The sequence below is a fragment of the Neoarius graeffei genome, chromosome 1 (genome assembly GCF_027579695.1).
Source record: "Neoarius graeffei isolate fNeoGra1 chromosome 1, fNeoGra1.pri, whole genome shotgun sequence".
In the NCBI taxonomy this organism is placed as follows: domain Eukaryota; kingdom Metazoa; phylum Chordata; class Actinopteri; order Siluriformes; family Ariidae; genus Neoarius; species Neoarius graeffei.
In genome coordinates this window covers 58,107,415-58,130,530 of record NC_083569.1, presented here as the reverse complement: position 1 = coordinate 58,130,530, position 23,116 = coordinate 58,107,415, and the positions used below count along the sequence as shown (strand labels likewise).

At 40.4% G+C, this 23,116-nt stretch overlaps 1 protein-coding gene across 2 annotated transcripts in view; it reads right to left on the bottom strand.

Moving 5' to 3' along the window:
- LOC132895144 (synaptopodin-2-like) overlaps positions 1 to 23,116 on the bottom strand; it is a 34,218-nt gene continuing 11,102 nt past the window's right edge. Inside the window, exons 2-5 of one of the 2 annotated variants that reach the window (XM_060935405.1) lie at positions 14,135 to 14,286; positions 12,721 to 13,439; positions 5,169 to 7,888; positions 1 to 1,358 (exon numbers count right to left, since the gene is read on the bottom strand). In XM_060935405.1, coding sequence (XP_060791388.1) covers positions 783 to 1,358; positions 5,169 to 7,888; positions 12,721 to 13,439; positions 14,135 to 14,286 — 4,167 coding nt within the window. In that variant the 3' untranslated portion in view covers positions 1 to 782. Of the gene's footprint in view, positions 1,359 to 3,379; positions 7,889 to 12,720; positions 13,440 to 14,134; positions 14,287 to 23,116 lie in introns of those variants that run through there. The other variant, XM_060935395.1, reaches the window with a different exon arrangement.

Sequence of the window (23,116 nt, the reverse complement as noted above, 5' to 3'; positions counted from 1 at the left end):
CTCCATGTGTCAGCCCTGTGATGATCTGGTGACTTGTCCAGGGTGTACCCTGCCTCTCGCTGGGATAGGCTCCAGCTTGCCCACAACCCTGCACAGGATATACGGTTACAGATGATGGATGGATGGATGGATGGATGGATGGATGGATGGATGGATGGATGGATGGATAAACATGAACTAGTCAATATTGAAGTGGTAGCTTGTCTGTTGTTCATATTCACAAATGCATAACTTAATATTGCCTAATATTAATTTCAGATACTTGTTTCTGTTTTTTAAAGCACATTAACTTGCCAGTGCCACTAATGTGCTGTGGAAATATCGAACATTTTCCATGAAACATTTCTTCTAGTTTTCTCAGTCTTTCACCAACATGCCTTTTTATTTATATGATTGATTACTGTATATAAGAAAAAATATAGTAACAAAGCTGGCAGTGGTATACTGTATTTACGAATTGTATACGCATCGTACTGTATTATGATATTGAAGCACGGCAATATTTCAAGCATTCGGAAGTTCATGCCTCATCACCAGCTGCTAAACAAACTGTTATTCTGTAACAAATATTTCCATCTCTCTGACTTTTCTAAATCCCCCAAGAAACAACATTTCAACACTGTTTGAACCAGCTCTTCTTACTTTTTAGAAATTACAGTGACTGGTAATTTCTTTCAAGGACACTATTTACAAACAACTTTGCACAAATGCATTCAGAACCTGCCGTTCAGAAACTTTGCACTGACCTTTGAAACCCAAGTATTAAAAATACAACCATGAATTTACCATCTCCAGGTGTTACTGTATGTGCTTCTATATACTGATTGTCCCAGAGGCCTTCTGCACTGTAGCCCAGACATAGAGGAGCCAAGACTGGCCTCAGTCATAGATCTAGGTGGCTGAGACTGTCTCAACGTTGATCCATATGGTACAGGACCAGCAGGGGCAGATGCTGTGCTTTTGGTTGGGGAAAGGAAAGATAAAGATGATTGACTCATTCTCCAGCCCTGACTCTTTGGTGGAGACTCATATGCAACCTTGGCCTTCCACTCAGCCGGGGGTTCGGGTAGCATTTTGCGATGGGCTGCTGAGCGCAGATTAGAAGCAATAGAGTGTTGGATGTCCTGGTGGGCAAAGGCTTCATCTACTAGGCCCAGTGGGTGGCGTGCTGCTGCTTCCCAAGGGGTTGGGGGTTTGCGTCCCTTCTCCAGCCAGAATACCTGTCTCTCTTTTGGGTGAGAGGCATAGGTTGCATGAGATGAAGGTATGGGTGATGGGGAAACAGATGCAGACCTGGAACTAAGGCCCAGTGGTGAAAGTCTTACTGGTGGAGATAGTGATGAGCTTCTTCCAAGTGCCTGGAAAAAAAAAATAATTAAACCATTAAGGAAAATGGTATTGAAATTATTGTGACATATATAGTAAAAGTACATTACCGTACATTCGAGGAAATATGGCAAACAGTTAACAGTGCAATTTTTTAAAGTCAAAAGCTTATAGATTTTTGTTTCTTTTGCCGAATTCTAAAGGGTTTGTGTGTGTGTGTGTGTGTGTGTGTGTGTGTGTGTGTGTGTGTGTGTGTGTGCATCAAGAATGGCATGAAGGTCTTCAGCAAGGCAGGTTCCAAGTACTCAGCCAAGATTGTGGGCCAAGGTAGAATGCAGGGGTTTTATCAGGTGCTTACTGAGACATCCACACAACACTTCCCATCCTATCCCAACCCGGATCAGGATAAAGCAGTTATTGAAGATGAATGAATGAATGAATGAATGAATGAATGAATGAATGGCTTTATCTCCTTATTAATGAGTAATCCACATTTAGACTGTTTATTGGAAGCTCTAACCTTGATGTGTTAGTGTACCTGCGTCCAGTGAGATCTTTTTCAACTTTTTATTCCATAATGGTTCTACTAGAGTCTGTGATGAGCAAACAGAACTGCATTCAAGGCAGAACTTAAACAGATATCTGCTACCATCTGCTGTTTAAAAAGTGAAAAATGATGCTACATTCGCTTTCCAGCTGCACCATGAGTCACTGCACAAGCAGATGGTGCCAAGTCAGCATTTTCATTAACAGGGTTTTTTTTTTTTTCAGGAATAATTCAGTTTCTTAATTACATTCAAATTTAGTATAATTCTTCTCGTTCTTGGGTTCCTGTACTACTAACAAATCTATTCAAATGGTACAATGAAATCCAGGCTCTATTACATATAATAGAATATCACATATGTCTAAAAATCTATGTCTAATTTATTTTGTTATTTTTTTAACTATAGTCTTGGATTTTACTTATTTAATATTAATTATTAGCCAGTATATTTAATTCATACTAGGAATGCCAGTCTTATTCAAATCGTGTGACTTGCCCATATGGAAAAGATGTAGATAAATCTTATAAAATTTGTATGTCCTTTGTCTGAAACTTGTATGTAAAGCATACAACAGTGAAACCAGATATTAGATCCTTAGTAAATTTGAACAAAATGAAACTTGTATGATTTGCGTATTTATCCGAACAATATATGACAGTAATGCAAAAGTGGCCACTTTCAGGAGTAAATCATATTCCTTATATGATGCACAATACATGAAACATAAACTGAAGGTGATGGAAAGTTATAGATTTTTTTATAAGTTTCTTCTATTTCTTTTCCATATGGGTGGTCCGCACCAAATTAATGTACGATGATTGTAACTTCTCCATGTATCATATTATTCCAAAAATAGCCAGTGCTTGGCCTAGCAATGGGCCTTGAGTCATATTACTTCAATATTTCAGCAATGACAAGCCTTTGGACTACTCAGCTGCATGATGCCATGCAAGTCCATGTTTAAGGCATCTATAATAATAACTTATCCTCTATGCTTTTAAGCTTCTAAGTTGTTGGTTTAAGGATAGAATGGTCTTTATTACTTACCTCAGTTTAAAACAGTGAATACCATGATTTGAGCTATTATTTTAATACATTGCAAAAATACTTTTGCAAGACCAATAGGCTATTCAGTGCAAGCACAAAGTAGTGGTGTGGAAGAAGTCTTTTCTACTGACTGTGACAGTTGTTTTCATAATGAAAACATATTGATAAGAACTGAAGAAGAATATGAAAAGTGTAAGTTAATACAAAGTGTGGAGAAATCAAGAGATGCATGCAATGCAAACCAAAGAAAGCTGAAACAGAATGACACAGAGTCCTTTTAATAGCACTGTGGCAAGTCTTACAGAAAGTGCACTGTGATGAAAACCCACAGAAGAGAAAAAGAAAAAGAAAACATGGGGAAGAATGCAACAAAAAAGCAACCAAATTACAAAACAATTAAAATAAATGTTTTCCAAATTTTCAGTGTCTTTACATTTTGAAAAAAAAAAACTTGCTAGCTGTTTATGTTAACTGTTTAATTATGTATCGGAAAACTAATCTGTCACAAATAATAAGAAATAGAAAGAAAGAGTGAAGCAGTAAAATTACCTCGGTGTTTGTAACATCATAATTTGAAAGCTGGAAAAATAAAATCTTGCTTTTTAGTTAAGCTGTTTTAGGTACATCACACAGTATCTACAAAATCTTAAATATAGTAAAATAAAGCACTGCTCCAGCCTTAATTTTAAAACATAATTTGATAGGTTACACTCTACAGCACGTATATATATTCCTGCATACTTAAAAGGCCTAATAGCCTACATATTTACTTTAAAAAAAAAAACGACAAATTTGTTTTCCGTAAGTTAAACAGACTGTCCCTGACTGATTAATATGGCCAAGGTGGCAATATAACTTCTTTCAAAGACTAACTGAATCATATGCTGTAATCCATTCATACTTTCTTACAAAACATCCTGTCCACTTAAACCACTGACATACTATAGAAATTAATTCATATCTTCCAAGCAGGTATAGTTGTCTGTCTTATAGATTTCAAGAGCTTTCTGTACTGTATGACAACTCTGCCCAATCAATCAATCAATCAATCAATCAATCAATCAATCAATCAATCAATCAATCAATCAATCAATCAATCAATCAATCTCTATCCTTATGTATTTCCCTTCATTACATATCCTTATTCTTTATTCACCCTCAGATGAGCATTCTAAATCATTTACTTGCTCAAATTACAAACATTTAATTGAAGAAACTATCTAAAAATTGTAGCAGTACAATATGATGTTGTAATAGAAGTATAACAAGTTTACTCTGGTAAATGTATGTACTTAAAATTCAATGACTTTCACTGCTGTTAGCAAGGTTAAATGCTCTGTGATAAAATATTTGCTGCATTTTTATGAAATTCCTTTTTTTTATACAGCTCGAGTTCCATACTTTGTTAGGCCAATTAAGTGAAATAGACTACTTATCAACACTTTCAGCTGCACTAGGTTTCCACACCCGTGCATCACTTTTTTTGGCTGAGAACTTTGGTTTTGGAGCAGCAAGAGTGCTACTTCCTGGAGCTGAATCTGCTCTTCCTGCTATTGGACAAGTTGGCACTACATAAGAGGTTGGAGCTGGTTGGTAGCATGGTGCTTGGGAAGCTGGATATGGACCAGCTTGATATGGAGGGGGCTGCTGGTAGGGAATATTTGGTGATTGTTGGTAAGTGTTGGAAGGAGATTGTTGGTAAGCATGTGGTGGATTATATATTTGCTGATAGGGGACTTGCTGATAAGAATTGGGGGTGGCCTGATAGTTGTTAGGAGTATGGTGATAAGGGCCATCATGCATAGCAGGAGAGGGAACAGACATAGCATAGGGCTGCTGGGGTTGCTGTGGTATGAAAGCATAGGGCCCAGGAGCTTGAGGCTGAGCTTGGGCTTGGGTCTGAGCTTGGGCTTCAGCTGCTTTTTGATCAGCAAGCTTTTCAGCTGCTTCTTTTTCTGCAGCAAGTTTTTCTGCTGCTGGCCCATAAATGAAAAGGGAGGAATTTAGTTGGTAAGGTTGATGCTTCATGACATCCAAAACATTAAGTGGTTTGGGCGGTGGTTTCTCTTTTTCTGTGACTTTATTTTTGTTCTTTAAGGCAGGACTGGAAGAGGGAGGTTGCTTGATAGCACCTAGTGGATATGAAGGTGACTGTAGTGGATTGTATGCCAAAGGTGGAGGAGCACGACAATTAGGTGAATATTTCCATGAGGCTGGTAAAGAAGGAGAAGGTGACAAAGATCTTGCCTTGTTAGCCTGCACTGTAGAAGAATCCACCACATACTTTTCCATTCTGGATTGCCTCTTAGCAAAAAGTTCAGCACCTTTGCCTCGCAAGGCAGGCATCTCAAAAGCTGAACCCATTCCAGAGGCTGAACCCATTCCAGGCATTGTACTTGCTGGCATGTGTGATGGTAACTTTGATCTAGGTGTATTTGAGTTCAGTTGATGTGGAGGAGGAGGAGGTTGAGTGGTCTGAGGTGGACTCCAAGGTTTGAATGGCTGAGTCAGCTTCTGACTTTCAGTAGAACCCATGGCAATGACTGGACCTTGCTGGGGTTGTGGTGTCCATGTACTTAAAACTGTTTGAGGCTGAGACTGTGGAGGTGTCTGTTGCTGAGGTGGATGAGACCATGGTGGTTGTGCCTGAGCTGGAGACTGTGGCTGATTCCAGAGTGGTTGTATTTTGTTCTGCTCTGGTGCCCATGAATTCAGAGTTTGCTGTAGATGCTCTTGAGGCGGTTGTTCCCATGCTGGTTGTGGTTGTGACTGGGGAGGCACTGAGAGCCAAGGATTCTGTTGCTGCTGCATTTGTGCTGGAGGCTGAGAGATTGGTTGAGTCTGATGAGTCCATGGAGGCTGTGTTTGAACTAGACTCTGAGACGGAGTCCATGTATTTACAGGTGGTTGTGACAGGGTTTGCTGTTGGGTCTGAGAGACCCAACTTGATTGAGGCTGTGGCTGGTTCTGAGGTTGAATCCAAGGGGATAGGGGATGCTGTGGAGAGGCTGTCCAAGATGGTATTGGTTGAGATTCTTGTTGCTGTTGGGCCCAGGCTGGCTGTACTTGGGGCTGATTTTGATCTTGGGACCAAGTACTGACTGATGCCTGTCCTGGCATTTGACTTTGGGACCATGGGGGTTGGTGTGGTGATTGAGTTGGAGCGGTTACCCACATATTAATTTGAGACTGAGGGTGAGGTTGACTTTGTGTCACCCAGGAAGTTTGGGGCTGTGACTGTGTTTGAACAGGTGTGGGTGATTGCACTTCTGAAAGGACTTGAGATTGTGTCACCCAAGATGGCTGCATCTGTGACTGATTCTGGGCAGGGACTTGTGATGGAACCTCAGCTGGACCCCAAGCAGTTACTGGTGGCTGCTCAAGAACCTGAGTTGAAGATGGACCCCAAGCGCTAACACCTGGCTCTGGCTTTGCTTGTAACTCTGGCTGAGATTGACTCTCATGCCAAGTATCTATTTGCTGACCTGATTGTATTTGTGTCTCAGATATACCCCATGCATTGACTGCTTCTGGTTGAACCTGTGAGTGGAGTTTGTTAGAAGCTTCATACTGATCCACAGCAAGTGCTGTGGAGGGTTCTTCTTCTGGTATGGCTGAAGACTCCATTTCAGGGACAGGATCCCTGGCAGTTACAGGGATGTTATTTTCAGCATCTTGATGAAATTGTTGGCTTGCAATTTCTGGTTGTGGTGACCATGGAGGAGTATCTGGATGTATTTGAGGTTTGGGAGCAACTGGTGGTGGGGCTTTGTTCTTTCCTTTAGTGGGCTGTAAAAAGTTGCAGGCCTCTGCCCCTAAGCTTAGATAATCCTCCTCTGTACCAGAATCAAAGCCTGTCTTCTTGTCATTCCTGTTGAGAAGGTTCAGCAGCTCTGGATTTGGGGAAACTTTTTGAGGCTCTTTAAAAGTGAACATGGGTTTAGCTTTGTTCTTTCGCCTTGAATCTTGTAAGATCCCTGTTTTGATAGCAGGTACAGAAATTCGCTCATCTCTGGAAGCAATTTGTTCCCCTTGTCCATCTGAATAATAAGACTGCTCTTGGTTTGCAGAAGGCGAAAATGGGGCTGCTGCTCTATTCTGAACTGAGAATGGTTTGGCACTTCTATTAATGACCGATGACTGCACTACATTCGTTTGGTGATTAGACACACCATTCATATTATGAAATAATTGTTGTGGCTGTTGTTGGCACTGTTGAGGCTGATATTCTTGACCCTGCTGGCGTTCCTGCTGTTGTTGGTAATGCTGTTGTTGCTGATGATACTGCACCTGCTGTTGGAATTCTTGATATTGATGCTGCTGTTGATGTTGATAATGCTGTTCTTGGTATTGCTGGTACTGCTGGTGTTGCACATTTACATCAGTGTAATTCTGGCTGTCATTAGTCTGAATGCAAGAATGTTGATTCACCTGTTGGTAATTTTTCTCAGCTTCCTGTATACCCTCAACAGGAATCCCTTTACTTCTCATCTCTTCATGTTCAGCTGATATTTCATCAATACGTTGTCTGCGCTGTGCAAACATCAGGGCCCCTTTGCCCTTGGTTTCAGGGAGTGTATTCATATCCTCTTGGTTGTGAAGCTTGCGCTCTATCTCAAGCAGTCCAGTATCCAAATCAAAGGTTACAATGTTCTTGTGGCCTGAGGAATTTGTCAAAAAATCTTCATCAATTTCAGTTTCACTGGTAGCTAGAACTGTGAACTCAACAGTATGCGTTTCCTTGTTATTATATTCGTCGTCTTCGTCATCAAATTCTGGTTCATTCTCACCAGTTCCGTAGCTTACAAGTGTATACTGCTTAGCCCTTTGTCTATGTTTCTTGAACATCAACAACCCCTTGTTATTGGGGTTGGGGGCAGCAGCAGTCAGGAGGAGGGCAATACGTTTGCATTTAGACTTGGCCTCTTTCACCTGCTTCTCAGACAGGCTTTCACTTCGGCGGAGCCCTTGAGAAAAGAGAGAAAAAGGGGGATTAAATTATAGTGAGGATAGTAAGGGCAATATTCAAGAAATGTTTCAAATTATTAGTTTTTCTGCTCCACTTCTGTCACTACATGTACATGCACAAAATATTCCAGTGTTTGCCCTTATTCTGAAAAAGACAATATTCCTGCTAAGCTGTTTACATGACGAATGAAAATGAATATTCCAATAATATAGATATTTAGGCACTGCCTAAAGGTGGTGAGTGCATGAGCAAAATATTTGCAAGGGCACAAAATCAACCTGAGTAGAATAGTAATATTGTAGCATATGAACCATCAAATTGTGTAGTGCATTTCACATCAACAAATTGCTGCATTGTCTTGTGACAATGATAACAGTAATGAGATGCACATCGCAATTACGAATACATATGAGGGCAAGTCAAAAAGTTCTAAGACAGATGTTATAATTTCAAAAGGAATTCAAAAGAATTCAAAAAAGGAATACAAAGAAGGAATTCTTTGATGGAAACATCACTTGCAGAAGTGTTTAGACTTAATTGAGGATACACTACCGTTCAAAAGTTTGGGGTCACTTTGAAATTTCCTTATTTTTGAAAGAAAAACACTGTTCTTTTCAATGAAGATCACTTTAAACTAATCAGAAATACACTCTATACATTGCTAATGTGGTAAATGACTATTCTAGCTGCAAATGTGTGGTTTTTGGTGCAATATCTCCATAGGTGTATAGAGGCCCATTTCCAGCAACTCTCACTCCAGTGTTCTAATGGTACAATGTGTTTGCTCATTGCCTCAGAAGGCTAATGGATGATTAGAAAACCCTTGTACAATCATGTTAGCACAGCTGAAAACAGTTGAGCTCTTTAGAGAAGCTATAAAACTGACCTTCCTTTGAGCAGATTGAGTTTCTGGAGCATCACATTTGGGGGGTCGATTAAATGCTCAAAATGGCCAGAAAAATGTCTTGACTATATTTTCTATTCGTTTTACAACTTATGGTGGTAAATAAAAGCGTGACTTTTCATGGAAAACACAAAATTGTCTGGGTGACCCCAAACTTTTGAACGGTAGTGTATGTAGAGAAATAGTTTTGTTATTTTCATAAATATTCATTTGTCTTTGAACTTTTTGATTTACCCTCATATTTATTTATTTCTTTGACACTGCATGCCATGCGCCAGAAGCAACACCATGGCATTTATCATGGTGTAATTCTGCTGGTTACCGTGTGGACAGCAGTGGACCAGCGCTTTCACTTTACATCATTAATATTTAGTTACAATCTAATATTATCAGACAGAAGAACTAATCAATATCGAACCATGGTAGTTTTAGATTACCTAAAACTAAGGAAAGATGTTCATAACTGCTATTGAACTATACAATAATTATGTTTACACAAGTGTGCAGAGTAAGAAATTGTTCAGGTAAAAAAGCATACAATGTAAAGATATGTTGCCCGCTATAAAAAAAAAAAAACAGTTGGATAAAAAGCTTTGGTGAAAAAACCTACTGGAAAACATACTCCTCAACTGGATGCAACATATGAGCTCTGAGGGTTAGAGCTGCAATTTTGATATTTCAAACTTGGTATACAGTATCAAACAGTTGTCTGGTCACAACTGTCAATTATACAACTGTCACATCCATGCACCTCAAATGGCAACTTGCGTTTAAGCTTATGAGGACTAATTGTAATGCACCTGTTCCTGGTCAGAGTGCTATCACAGCTCGCACTTATAAGGACTCTCAGTAACACACAGACTTTGCAAAGTATTACAGATTGTTCCTTTGTCTTTCCCTCTGATATCCTGTCTGTGCCTCACATGACCACTACATGTTTTTCAACTCTGCCTTTGTCGGACATTTTGGATCTGTTTGCTAGCATGCTTATTAATAAACTCTTTCTGCACTTACATCCATCTATTATGCAAATCCACGACACCAACAAGATAGTGGACTAATAAAACCATTTTAACTAGTTTTATATGAAAGTATCGTGAATATTTTCCCTAAACTGTATTAGGAAGTAATCCAAAATTATTTTTAAAGTGCAAAATAAAAATAAGCACTGGATAAAAACCCATCTATCTCATCTCATTATCTCTAGCCACTTTATCCTGTTCAACAGGGTCGCGAGCAAGCTGGAGCCTATCCCAGCTGACTGCGGGCGAAAGGCGGGGTACACCCTGGACGAGTCGCCAGGTCATCACAGGGCTGACACATAGAGACAAACAACCATTCACACTCACATTCACACCTACGGTCAATTTAGAGTCACCAGTTAACCTAACCTGCATGTCTTTGGACTGTGGGGGAAACCGGAGCACCCGGAGGAAACCCACGTGGACACGGGGAGAACATGCAAACTCCACACAGAAAGGCCCTCGCCGGCCATGGGGCTCGAACCCGGACCTTCTTGCTGTGAGGCGACAGCGCTAACCACTACACCACTGTGCCGCCCCACCCATCTATCTTACATAAATAAATATAGAAATTTCTTTGTCCAGTGGTCAAGTGTTTGAGATACATTGCCTTGCACTTACGATCAGGTTCCCTGTGGTGGTACACATACGTTGTTCTTATGGATGTCATATGGTCACAAAAGCCATCAAAAATCAGGTCGATGCATTACCATATTCTTTTAAGTATGAGGCTCGCCTCTGCATGCTCTGCAGAGCATGCATTTATGTTTATTTATGTTTACATGCAGATGCATCTCTACCCCAGCCTTGAAAACTTTTGTTTAGTTGCTTTGTGTACAATGCACAGAGCTGACTATAAACAGGCGAGAGGTCGTGTGTCCCAAGCTGCTGTAAAAACCCCAACTAAGACATATATTCTGAATGCACTGTCTACGTGTCCAAAGAATGCTCCTAAAACCCAAATGATATCGGCATGCTAAAATGCTAAATTTGGAATAAAAACAAATTTGGAATATCCATCTATTATCTGTAACTGCTTATGCTGTGTAGGGTCGTGGGCAAGCTGGACCCTATCCCAGCTGACTATGGGTGAGAGGTGGGGTACACCCTGGACAAGTCGCCAGGTCATCACAGGGCTGACACATAGACACAGACAACCATTCACACTCACATTCACACCTACGGTCAATTTAGAGCCACCAATTAACCTAACCTGCATGTCTTTGGACTGTGGGGGAAACCGGAGCACCCAGGGGAAACACACACAGACACGGGGAGAACATGCAAACTCCACACAGAAAGGCCCTGTTGGCCACTGGGCTCGAACCCAGAACCTTCTTGCTGTGAGGTGACAGTGCTAACCACTACACCACCGTGCCACCAAACTTGGAATATCCAAATTGGATATGCTGTTTACATGAACTGTATCAAATTATGACCGTTGTCATATTCAGAAAAAGAGTGGAATATTAGTGTACATTTAAACATACTGACTGATAGATATACTAGTAGAATGGGTAAAAGAAAACAGACAATAAATAATTTGAATTAGAGAATATGCAATCAACCAATTAGAGTGGTGACAAATTAAATAAAAATTAAACTAGTGGCACATTTATGCTGAGGTATGCTGGGATGGTTTGGACCACTTGTTCTCTTACAAGAAGAAGCAAATCAATGAAAAGTTTTCCTCACTGACTGCCTTTATCCTATAATAAAACATTTGTATCTTGATGGAAGTGGTCTCTCCCAGGACCCCAGGGCTCACTGAATAGTTTGATGAGTATGAAAATTATTTTAATCATATTCTGTGGCCTTCAGAGTCACCAGATCTCAACCCAACTGAACATCATCAACACATAAAACTCTCTATCATCGACACCTATTGAAGGAATATCTTTTAGAACAATGGTATTCATCTCTCCAATACAATTCCAGAAATTTTTAGGATCAATGCCAAGGGGCATTGAAACTGTTCTGGCAACTAACAGTGGCCCAAAACCTTACTAAGGCACCTAATGCACTTTATGCTGATTTGTTCTTCCTTAATTTGTCACTTGTCTCTATAAGTAAAAATCACTTTGGGAGACATTTGGTTATAGTCTTACATTCTTATATGTTAACTGTCAACCTCATGGTGGGGACAGCAACAGATAAGAACAGAACAGTTCCCTTTTCAGTGCCGTTAAGATGGTCAGTTTTAAAGGATCAGGTAACTACTCAGTGTCACACATGCTGATGTCTGTCAAAGAGTTCTCCAACAGGCAGTATTAGCATACCCGTGTTTTATTATTATCCGCATCATGTCACCCTCTATGCCTCCTCCCCAACCAAGCAATACATGAAGACAGTACAGTTCAGTACAGATATTCACTCCAGTTTATTTTCCTTGTGAGTACTAACATCTAAGACAATACAAGGAAAACTAATGGGACATCAAATATGTGATACAAAGATCAAGGTAACTGCCTATAGATATTTAATCAGATATGTGCAATTACATATAATTTCCATTTGCGTAATGCAGACTGAAGATAATATTATTTTGAAATAGTTCATGCATAGTTCCATGGTCCAGGATGTCTTCATAATTCGAGTATAAACTAACACTGAGTACACCAAAAGTATATTACTCTTAGCAAAGTGGAAAAAAAAGTTTTATTTTACAGTTTCTTCTTGTCCTTTGTACATTATGCTATTTTAAAACATTTTAAACATAAGTACAGTACTAGCACAAATATGTAACCATAACATAGTGGTCATATTGAAATGTGCTACCTCATTAAAGTTTATATAGCAAAACAGATCAAATAATGTTGAGCAAACACACACACATATATATATAAATAATAGGATAATAAATAGCAAAAGAGATGAGTGGTTAAATGATAATGAAAGACTTACTGGCGTGTCTTGCCCGGTGCTTGTTGGGCTTGTTGAGCTCCCTCTCTGACTCAGAGTCCTCTTCTGATTGAATTCCAAAGGAGACAGAGAAGGCGGTAGGCTCTTCGTCAGTGTGCCCTCCTTCTCCCTCAGCGTAATCCTGTTGTTCATTAGCTGTTACCTCAGTCCCACCAGCCCCCACTCTTTCTGTTCCAGAGTCCCTCCCAGACGGCTGTATGGTAACATCCACCTGTCCCAGCAAAGCAGATGGAGAACTGACAAGTATGCCTCGCTGACCTAGAGGCTCTCTTTCATGCAGTGGTATATAGAAAGAGCAGCCTGGTGCACTGGTTGTTGTGTTGTCATTTTCAGTGTTTGGTTGATGGTACAAGTTTCCTTGAATGCCACGAGCACTTCCTAACGAAGTACAGCCTGTGTCTTCCAGGGTGGTCTGAGAGAGTGACAACTGCAATTCCACTACAGTTCCTGGAGTGATTTCTAACCTGGGACCTCCATCACTAGAGTCATAGGTATCTGGTCCAGCTCTGTCCTTGGAAGCTGGAATGCAAAATTGGGTTCGGACCATGGTGTTCCCTGCAGGGCACTCTGTATCAGTGTTTGTCTCCCCATAATGTGCCTCATCCTCATTCTTAGATTTGTAGGGTTCCCTCAATTCCCTCCAGGAAGCCTGGAGTGTGGTGTTAACTGACTGAGACTTCTGTTGAGGGTATAAACAGCATCTGTAAGGGAGAAATAATGGTTAAAGTAAGAGGGGTCTGGTGGTTACATGGATGTGTACTGTTATTATATTGTTCATATACTTGTACTTCCATAGTAATCAATTATTGTCTTACAAATTATGCTGAATCGTAAAAATTGTCAAATGAGAGGCCATTCAGAAAGGTCATTGTGTTTAATGGGTCAGACTTTATCCATTCAGTGGATGCTGTAAGGTCACACTTAAAAAGAGGCACATAAACCATCCAGCAAATGTTGGCAATTGAAATGAGAGTAAATTAAACTTGATAAAGTACATCATTGAGTGTGGGCTAATTTTCACAATCAGAAAGCACAATCCAATGGTAGATCACCAACAAAAGCCAGCCACTATCTAGATCTAGGTAGTTAGTGCTGGGATCCAAAAACAAAGCGACTATTTTGCCATTTGGTTGAGTCAAAGGTCATATCTGTCATTAGCGAGAGAACAATTGCGCTCTCCATATATGAGAAGCAATCAAAATGCAAAGTCAGACTAGATGCATCACAGGGAGCTGTGGTACGGTATAATAATAGTCATATTAGTTCTGCTTTTGTTATCTTAAGACCTATGTATAAATTTGAGATGAGATTAAAATCTTAGCCTTGGAATTTGGTGATCTTGAAGAACAGCTTGCTGGTAGCTGCCTGGTTCAGTTGAACTATAACCATCAAGTACCTTTTTACCAGCAGCTGCAGGCAGTCAGTGGCTTTCTCAATGAGAACAATAACCTCTGCAAGGCTGAGACTGGAGCAGGATACGCCATTAACAGACACGAGTTCATCATCCTCACACAGACCAGCTATGGATGCATGGCTGCCTTCTTCAACCTTTAAGAAAAAACACAGCCAAGGGTAAGCCTAATGTAATATAATAACAAAATCACTGTTGGCATATAAATAGATGACTCCAATATTTCAGGTATGTATCATGTCCTGCATCAAGAAAAAAAATCCTTTACAAGAACTCAAACCTGTAAAAAAAAAAAATAACTGGAGATAATATAGCATATCTTATTATTTTTGTTCGATTGACTCAGACATTGTTGTGCTAAAAAGACTCTTCAAACAGATCCATAAAAACAATTTAAAAAAAAAACTTTTTTGGATTCCTAGCTTCTGTTGAGCACTGGGGTGTCAGCATTCATACATGCTCCTATTTTCTGCAGTACAACAGCTGCATGTTATTGACCAAACAATTCTCTTGGACACAGAAGCCTGTCCATAGTAGAGGAACAGGAGTGGCACTAAAGTGTAAAATTAACATTAACCTTTAAGATGACAGTACACATTGCAAATCAGTCCTGAAAGCCAGCTTGTAAAATCCATCCATCCATTATCCATAACCGCTTATCCTGTGCAGGGTCGTGGGCAAGCTGGAGCCTATCACAGCTGACTACGGGTGAGAGGTGGGGTACACCCTGGACAAGTCGCCAGGTCATCACAGGGCTGACACATAGACACAGACAACCATTCACACTCACATTCACACCTACGGTCAATTTAGAGTCACCAGTTAACCTAACCTGCATGTCTTTGGACTGTGGGGGAAACCGGAGCACCCGGAGGAAACCCACGTGGACACAGGGAGAACATGCAAACTCCACACAGAAAGGCCCTCGCCGGCCATGGGGCTCGAACCCGGACCTTCTTGCTGTGAGGCAACAGTGCTAACCACTACACCACTATGCCGCACACAGCTTGTAAAATATGATAAACAATTCTTCTAAGATCGTCCCTACAACGACCATATAGTCCTGCATATTTGATTGTTACAACTGAAGAAGAGATTTGAAAACAATCATTAGAATTTTGTAAAAATGTTGTGGAATTTGTAAGATGTATAAAGAAGTTGGTTGTAACATAAAAAAAGATACATTTCAAGACTTCAACAGATTTGTCACAGACATAATTGTACATGTACAATAGCAGTGAAATGACATTGCAACAACTCAGACAAGTGTGAAAGTAACAAATGTAAAGCTATATATCAGTATAAAAATTAAATAAAGGAAAAATATATAAAGCTACAAACAGGGAAAAGTAACAGAATATCATCCATCCATCCATCCATCCATCCATCATCCTTATCTGTCAAGATCGTGCAGGAAGCTAGAGCCAATTCCATCTGACTTCTGGTGAGAGGTGGGGTTATGTAGGTTTATAAGTGATTATGGGTCATATGGCCTGAGGGAAGAGGTTTCTTCTCAGCCTCTCAGTCTTGGTCATCTCATCTCATCTCATCTCATTATCTGTAGCCGCTTTATCCTGTTCTACAGGGTCGCAGGCAAGCTGGAGCCCATCCCAGCCGACCATGGGCGAAAGGCGGGGTACACCCTGGACAAGTCGCCAGGTCATCACAGGGCTGACACATAGACACAGACAACCATTCACACTCACATTCACACCTACGGTCAATTTAGAGCCACCGATTAACCTAACCTGCATGTCTTTGGACTGTGGGGGAAACCGGAGCACCTGGAGGAAACCCACATAGACACGGGGAGAACATGCAAACTCCACACAGTAAGGTCGCTGTTGGCCACTGGGCTCGAACCCAGAACCTTCTTGCTGTGAGGTGACAGTGCTAACCACTAGACCACCCCATAATAATAATAAGAATAAGAAGAACAAATATATAATTATTATTATTAGTAGTAGTAGTCGTAGTAGTATATATACATACAAACTGCAAAATGCTACTTGTGTAAGTAGTACTTGGTAGAACCACTTTTTGTTGCAATAACAACTTCAGATATGTTGGGGTAAGTTCCTATCAGCTTTGCGCATTGTTTGGAAGTAATGTTCATACATTTTTCCTGGCAGATTTACTCCAGGTTCTTCAGATTTGTTGGGATGTTGTTTATTGATCGCAATTTGAAAACAATACCACAGATTCTAAATGGGATTCAGATCCAGGCATTCACTTGGCCACTGTAGAACATTTACCTTTTTATTTTTAGCCACTCCTGCATAGCTTTTTGTCCTTGTGTTTGGAACCACTGTTCTGCTGAAAGGTGAAGTTTCTCTAAACCAAGCTTTAGGGTTTTGATTTATTTGTATTTTAGCAGACTGAAACAGGCTGTCTTGTAGCTAATAACCCCCTGTTTCAATTTGAACAAGAAACTCAAGTTCTGAGGATGAAAGCTTCTCCAGAGAGTGATGCTGCCACCACCAGATTTCACTGTAGGGATGGTGTTAATTGAAATATGACCTGTGTTAGGCTTGCACCACACATAACACTTTGAAACTTGCCCATATACAGTATTTGAGAAAACACATTTTCACTGGTTCTCTCTCATGCTTTCATACGGCTCAAATAGGCAGAACTCTTGTAATAGCGCAAGACTCAATAAATTACTCTGTAACCGCTTCAGAGTGACTGTTGGCCTCACTGTGGCTTCCCTCATCAGTCTGTGTCTTGTTTTTGTGTGAGTTTTGAGGGATGACCTTGTCTAGGTAGTGCTTGGGTGCTGTGATGCAACTTCCACTTCCTCCTTATTGACCCAGCAGTGCTTACTTGGATGTCCAACTCCTTAAATATAATTTTACACCTTAGACTTAAGTTATGCCATTCTATTACCTTATCTTTAACCTCCTTAGAATGCTCCTTAGTCCATATTTGCAGTCTTTCCCCAAGACTGACAGTCTCTTTAATGACAGTGCAATTGAGGTGTTTTTTTGTTCAGAAAATGGGAGCTATTTTAACATTTCACACATTATTACAGTGGTGCTTGAAAGTTTGTGAACCCTTTAGAATTTTCTATATTTCTGCATAAATATGACCTAAAACTTCATCAGATGTTCACACAAGTCCTAAAAGTAGATAAAGAGAACCCAGTTAAACAAATGAGACAAAAATATTATACTTGGTCATTTATTTATTGAGGAAAATGATCCAATATTACATATCAGTGAGTGCCAAAGTATGTGAACCTTTGCTTTCAGTATCTGGTGTGACCCCCTTGTGCAGCAATAACTGCAACTAAATGTTTCCGGTAACTGTTGATCAGCCCTGCACACCGGCTTGGAGGAATTTTAGCCCATTCCTCCATACAGAACAGCTTCAACTCTGGGATGTTGGTGGGTTTCCTCACATGAACTGCTCGCTTCAGGTCCTTCCACAACATTTCAATTGGATTAAGGTCAGGACTTTGACTTGGCCGTTCCAAAACATTAACTTTATTCTTCTTTAACCATTCTTTGGTAGAACAAATTGTGTGCTTAGGGTTGTTGTCTTGCTGCATGACCCACCTTCTCTTGAGATTCAGTTCATGGACAGATGTCCTGACATTTTCCTTTAGAATTCGCTGGTATAATTCAGAATTCATTGTTTCATCAATGAAGGCAAGCTGTCCTGGCCCAGATGCAGCAAAACAGGCCCAAACCATGATACTACCACCACCATGTTTCACAGATGGGATAAGGTTCTTATGCTGGAATGCAGTGTTTTCCTTTCTCTAAACATAACGCTTCTCATTTAAACCAAAAAGTTCCATTTTGGTCTCATCCGTCCACAGAACATTTTTCCAGTAGCCTTCTGGCTTGTCCACGTGATCTTTAGCAAAAAGCAGATGAGCAGCAATGTTCTTTTTGGAGAGCAGTGGCTTTCTCCTTGCAACCCTGCCATGCACACCATTGTTGTTCAGTGTTCTCCTGATGGTGGACCTATGAACATTAGCCACTGTGAGAGAGGCCTTCAGTTGCTTAAAAGTTACCCTGGGGTTCTTTGTGACCTCGCTGACTATTACACGCCTTGCTCTTGGAGTGATCTTTGTTGGTCGACCACTCCTGGGGAGGGTAACAATGGTCTTGAATTTCTTCCATTTGTACACAATCTGTCTGACTGTGGATTGGTGGAATCCAAACTCTTTAGAGATGGTTTTGTAACCTTTTCCAGCCTGAGGAGCATCAACAACGCTTTTTCTGAGGTCCTCAGAAATCTCCTTTGTTGGTGCCATGATACACTTCCACAAACATGTGTTGTGAAGATCAGACTTTGATAGATCCCTGTTCTTTAAATAAAACAGGGTGCCCACTCACACCTGATTGTCATCCCATTGATTGAAAACACCTGACTCTAATTTCACCTTCAAATGAACTGCTAAACCTAGAGGTTCACATACTTTTGCCACTCACAGATATGTAATATTGGATCATTTTCCTCAATAAATAAATGACCAAGTATAATATTTTTGTCTCATTTGTTTAACTGGGTTCTCTTTATCTACTTTTAGGACTTGTATGAAAATCTGATGATGTTTTAGGTCATATTTATGCAGAAATATAGAAAATTCTAAAGGGTTTACAAACTTTCAAGCACCACTATATAAGTTAGTTCTGTCCTCAGTAAAACAAAATCTTTCATCTGGAGCTTACCGAACCTTGAAAAATTTAATAACCTTGAATAACTTTGAATAATTATACAAGCAGCATTTTCCAGTTTTTGGTTTTCTTTGAAACACTTCAAGACCAATAATTAATTTTGACTTTGAAAACTCACTCAAAGAGAACATGAATTTACAATAAAAATACTGACAGGTTGAATGTGTGCTTTTATCATTATTTTTTTATTCAGACAAATCTGATAAACTCCAGTGTGGTTGAATACTTTTGGCAGACACTGTAAATATTTCACAGACAAATTTCTAGCTTGGCGCAGATTGGTGTTCTACCACTAGAGGGCAGTGCTCTGACAATAAACTCTGTTCAGTCATTTATCTCATCTGATAGTAAGCTTATAAGCTTATGAACTAAGGCACCACTTCCCAGCCCTGGTCCTGGAGGATCCCATGTCTTGCACATGTACTGTTTTTCTTGGTCCCAACACTCCTGATTCAACTGATCATCTAATAGCCCATCCTGAGTTGAAGTGGGTATGTTAGAGTAGGGAAAAGACTAAAATGTGCAGGAAAGGGGGTACTCCATGACCAGGTCTGGTAGAATGTTAATTAAAGCAACACTATGTAGGAATTTTACCTTCAAGTATCAGTATCAGAATCATTTTGATGGTACACTGGCTTGTAATAGGGACAGTGGCTCATCTTTCATTCCGAGTCCATGGCCGGTTCGCCAGTTATAGCACTATGTAACTCTGGTGGGGTGTCCCTGAAACCTCTTATGGGAACTGTGTAATGCTTTATGGCACAGTCAGAACTGTGTAATGCTTTACGGCCCTCTGGCTGGCTTTCAAAGATGGCCAGCAACACTATCCAGAAAAATAAGCTAAATCGGTATTCTCAGGACAGACATCATGGCTGTCAAAGAGAAGAGACCAAAAAAGATGTTCTTGGAGGAAGACAGGAAGAGAAAAAGAGAGAGTAACCAAGAAAAAGACCAGACAAGAGTAAATCTTGGACTGGATTTTAGGATCGATAAAATGCTGCAAAACAGATGCTAAGCTGGGCTTCTTTCTTTTGAACTAGTAAGTAATATTACATTAGCTGCCTTGCTATGTGTTGTGTTGTTGCACTTGCTTGATGTTTGGCTGTGTTAGCAAAGTTGTCGACTCACTAACTTTTGATCATGAGCCAAGTCAGTCCATTTCAACAGTGGTTTAGCTGCTAGCTACATCTCAAGGTGATGTTAGATAACACTCGGACATTAGTAATGGTAAAAAACGGTCTTATGTTTGTTGCTGTTTAGTTTTATTGGTGAGTTTGCCACCCAAGTTTGCATCACTTTGTGACGGGGCATCTAAGTTTTTAAGGTTAATTTAGTTGACTAGCTGTTCTTTGTCCATTAGCATCCCCCAGCATTAGATATGTCAGTGTCAGAGGTGGACAGTAACGAAGTATATTTACTTGAGTACTGTACTTAAGTACACTTTGAGTATCTGTACTTTACTTGAGTATTTTTTTTTCTTTGGAAACTTATGACTTTAACTTCACTAAATTTGAAAGACAAATATCGTACTTTTCACTCCACTACATTTCTGTCAACGTCCTCGTTACTCGTTACTATGAAGCAGCTTAGAAAGTGGATGTTTTTTCTTTTCTTTTCTAAAACGAGTGTTTTTTTCACAAGTGACACTGAGACAGACTATCAGTAATCACTAGGGTCACATCACGTCCATAGACTGGATAAAATCAAGCTAGGGTGACCAGATTTCCCGAGTCTAAAACCGGGACACTTTGCGCGTGACCATGATACTCGTGCACGCACACGCGTTTTGATGTAAACATGCGCCGGCTCAAACCATGGCTCAGACAGGTGCTTTTATCATTTTGTAGAAGCTCACTTTTATCAACATTTCAGAGAATAATCAAGTATTTTCTTGTTATCTACATGTACTTCTATCACAATTCAGTTAAAGTAAGAAAATCAGACAACAGATGTGATGATAGGGAATAGGCCAATAGCCTAAATTTCAACTGATTTATTTCACCTTTGTGAAAATGCATTGCTTGCATATTAACATCAACATTTTATGCGATGAACTTTTTTTTTAAACAATAGGCTATGCATTGTAGCAGGAACGAGCGCATGAGCCTAATCGTTGTCACCTCCAAACCTTTACCCCAAATGCCTCTGTTTAATCTTAACCAGTGTCGGCTATTAACTATTTTGAAAACGTGAACCCTGAGTTGACAACAGCATCAAACAAGTCAAGACAATCTGTGATACAGATTAAAGACAGATGAAACAGATGAAAGACAACAAAAAATGTTTCAGAAACACGGACATCCAACCCACCCACCCTAAAGAAGATGCCATTTTATAGAAGAAACCTTTATTTGTCACATGCACACTTCAAGCACAGTGAAATTCATCCTCTGCATTTAACCCATCTGAAGCAGTGAACACACGCACACACTCAGAGCAGTGGGCAGCCACACCAGAGCGCCCGGGGAGCAGTCAGGGGTTCGGTACCTTGCTCAAGGCAACTCAGCCCAAGGCCGCCCCACGTCAACCTAACTGCATGTCTTTGGACTGTGGGGGAAACCGGAGCACCCGGAGGAAACCCACGCAGACACGGGGAGAACATGCAAACTCCACACAGAAAGGCCCTCGCCGGCCGCTGGGTTCGAACACGGAACCTTCTTGCTGTGAGGCGACCGTGCTAACCACTACACCGCCGTGCCGCCCCGGTAAATATATTATTGCATATATTTACATGATGAGTGAATTTGCTCCAGTAGCGCTTTATTGCCCGAGAGCCTGCTGTGAAACTGCGAGCAAGTATCGTCGAAATTGTCCCGGGGTAATGAGCAAGGCTTTGAGAGTAGGCACGGTCATGCGATTCCTCTTGTCAGTCCAGGTGTTGCTCATGAGTGAAAATATTCGCTCAACTGGAGCATTGGCGCCAGGTAGGCACATGGCAAACTGGCAAAGCTGGCTGACATTGCTGTAAGGAATCTCCCTACTCTTGAAGTGCGCGAACATCTCCGCCCAGCGTTCATCCGTTCGGCATTGTCGCGCAGTAGTTGACAGCCGCTAGCGAAAAAACCCGTGATAACGCGGCCTCTATATTGCAACATTGTACAAATAGATACATTGTAAGGTTGACTGCGCACACACGCACACTGATGCTGAATTGCTAGAAGCTTTATTGACGTCTCGTTGGCTATATATGATCGCTGTAACCGGGATAGTTTGTTAGTGTTTGGTGTAAACCGGGACATTTCAGCGTCCCGATGGACCTTTGTCGGGACTGGGGACACGCAACTCAAAATCGGGACAGTCCCGGTCAAACTGGGACGTCTGGTCACGTTAAATCAAGCTCAGTGATTTTTCAGCAGCATTATTTAACACGATCAGTTGATGGCAGAATGGAAGGAGGCGGTTCTTCTGGAGAACGCACGCACCCACGGCCATACCTAGAACCCATGTTTCAGTTTTCTGCAAGGATTAAAGATTCATTTCGTTTTAAATGTTTGCTTTGTTTGCTGAAAACAAACCACATCACGGCCTACAAAAACTCGCCATCCAACCTGCGGAAGCATATTGAGGGATGTAAATGTTTTATTCCAAGAGAAAGCTTGCACGAAGTTGTCTGTGCTTTTAGAGCTAGCGATAACATCGCAATAGCTATGCAGTCTGGTTAGTCAAATGGCTTTCTATGGATTTTCCTGCCAAGTTGCCATCGCCTTGTCCACGGCTAAAGTTTACACATAGCTAGTTAACTTGGACACTGTTAGTTAGCATGTAAAAACGGAGTTATGCTAATATGAATAATATTAACTTATCTGAAATGCTTTCAGAAATACGTTTTAGTATAATCTTGCCAAATAAACAGAATGTACAGTAGAAATCTTTCTTTTCTAGTAGCATTAGCTACCCAATATGATTTTGAGTTTGAAAAGAGTTTGCTAGCATGTCAGGTGGAGTTTCACTGACTAGCTAGCTTAATGTTAAACCACCATGATGGCACAGCATGCATTCATTTTGTGAATTCACATTTCTGTCTTTGGTAGCGGCATTAGGTTTTGTAAGCGTTGTGACAATAATACAACGATGCACTGACAGAAAATGTACTTTTAATACTTAAGTATTTTTAAAAGCAAGTACTTCAGTACTTTAACTTCAGTAAAAATTTGACTGTAAAACTTTCACTTGTATCGGAGTAACATTTGACCAGTGGGATCTGTACTTTGACTTAAGTAATGAAGTTGAGTACTTTGTCCACCTCTGGTCTGTGTTAGTATGGTTCTGGTTATTT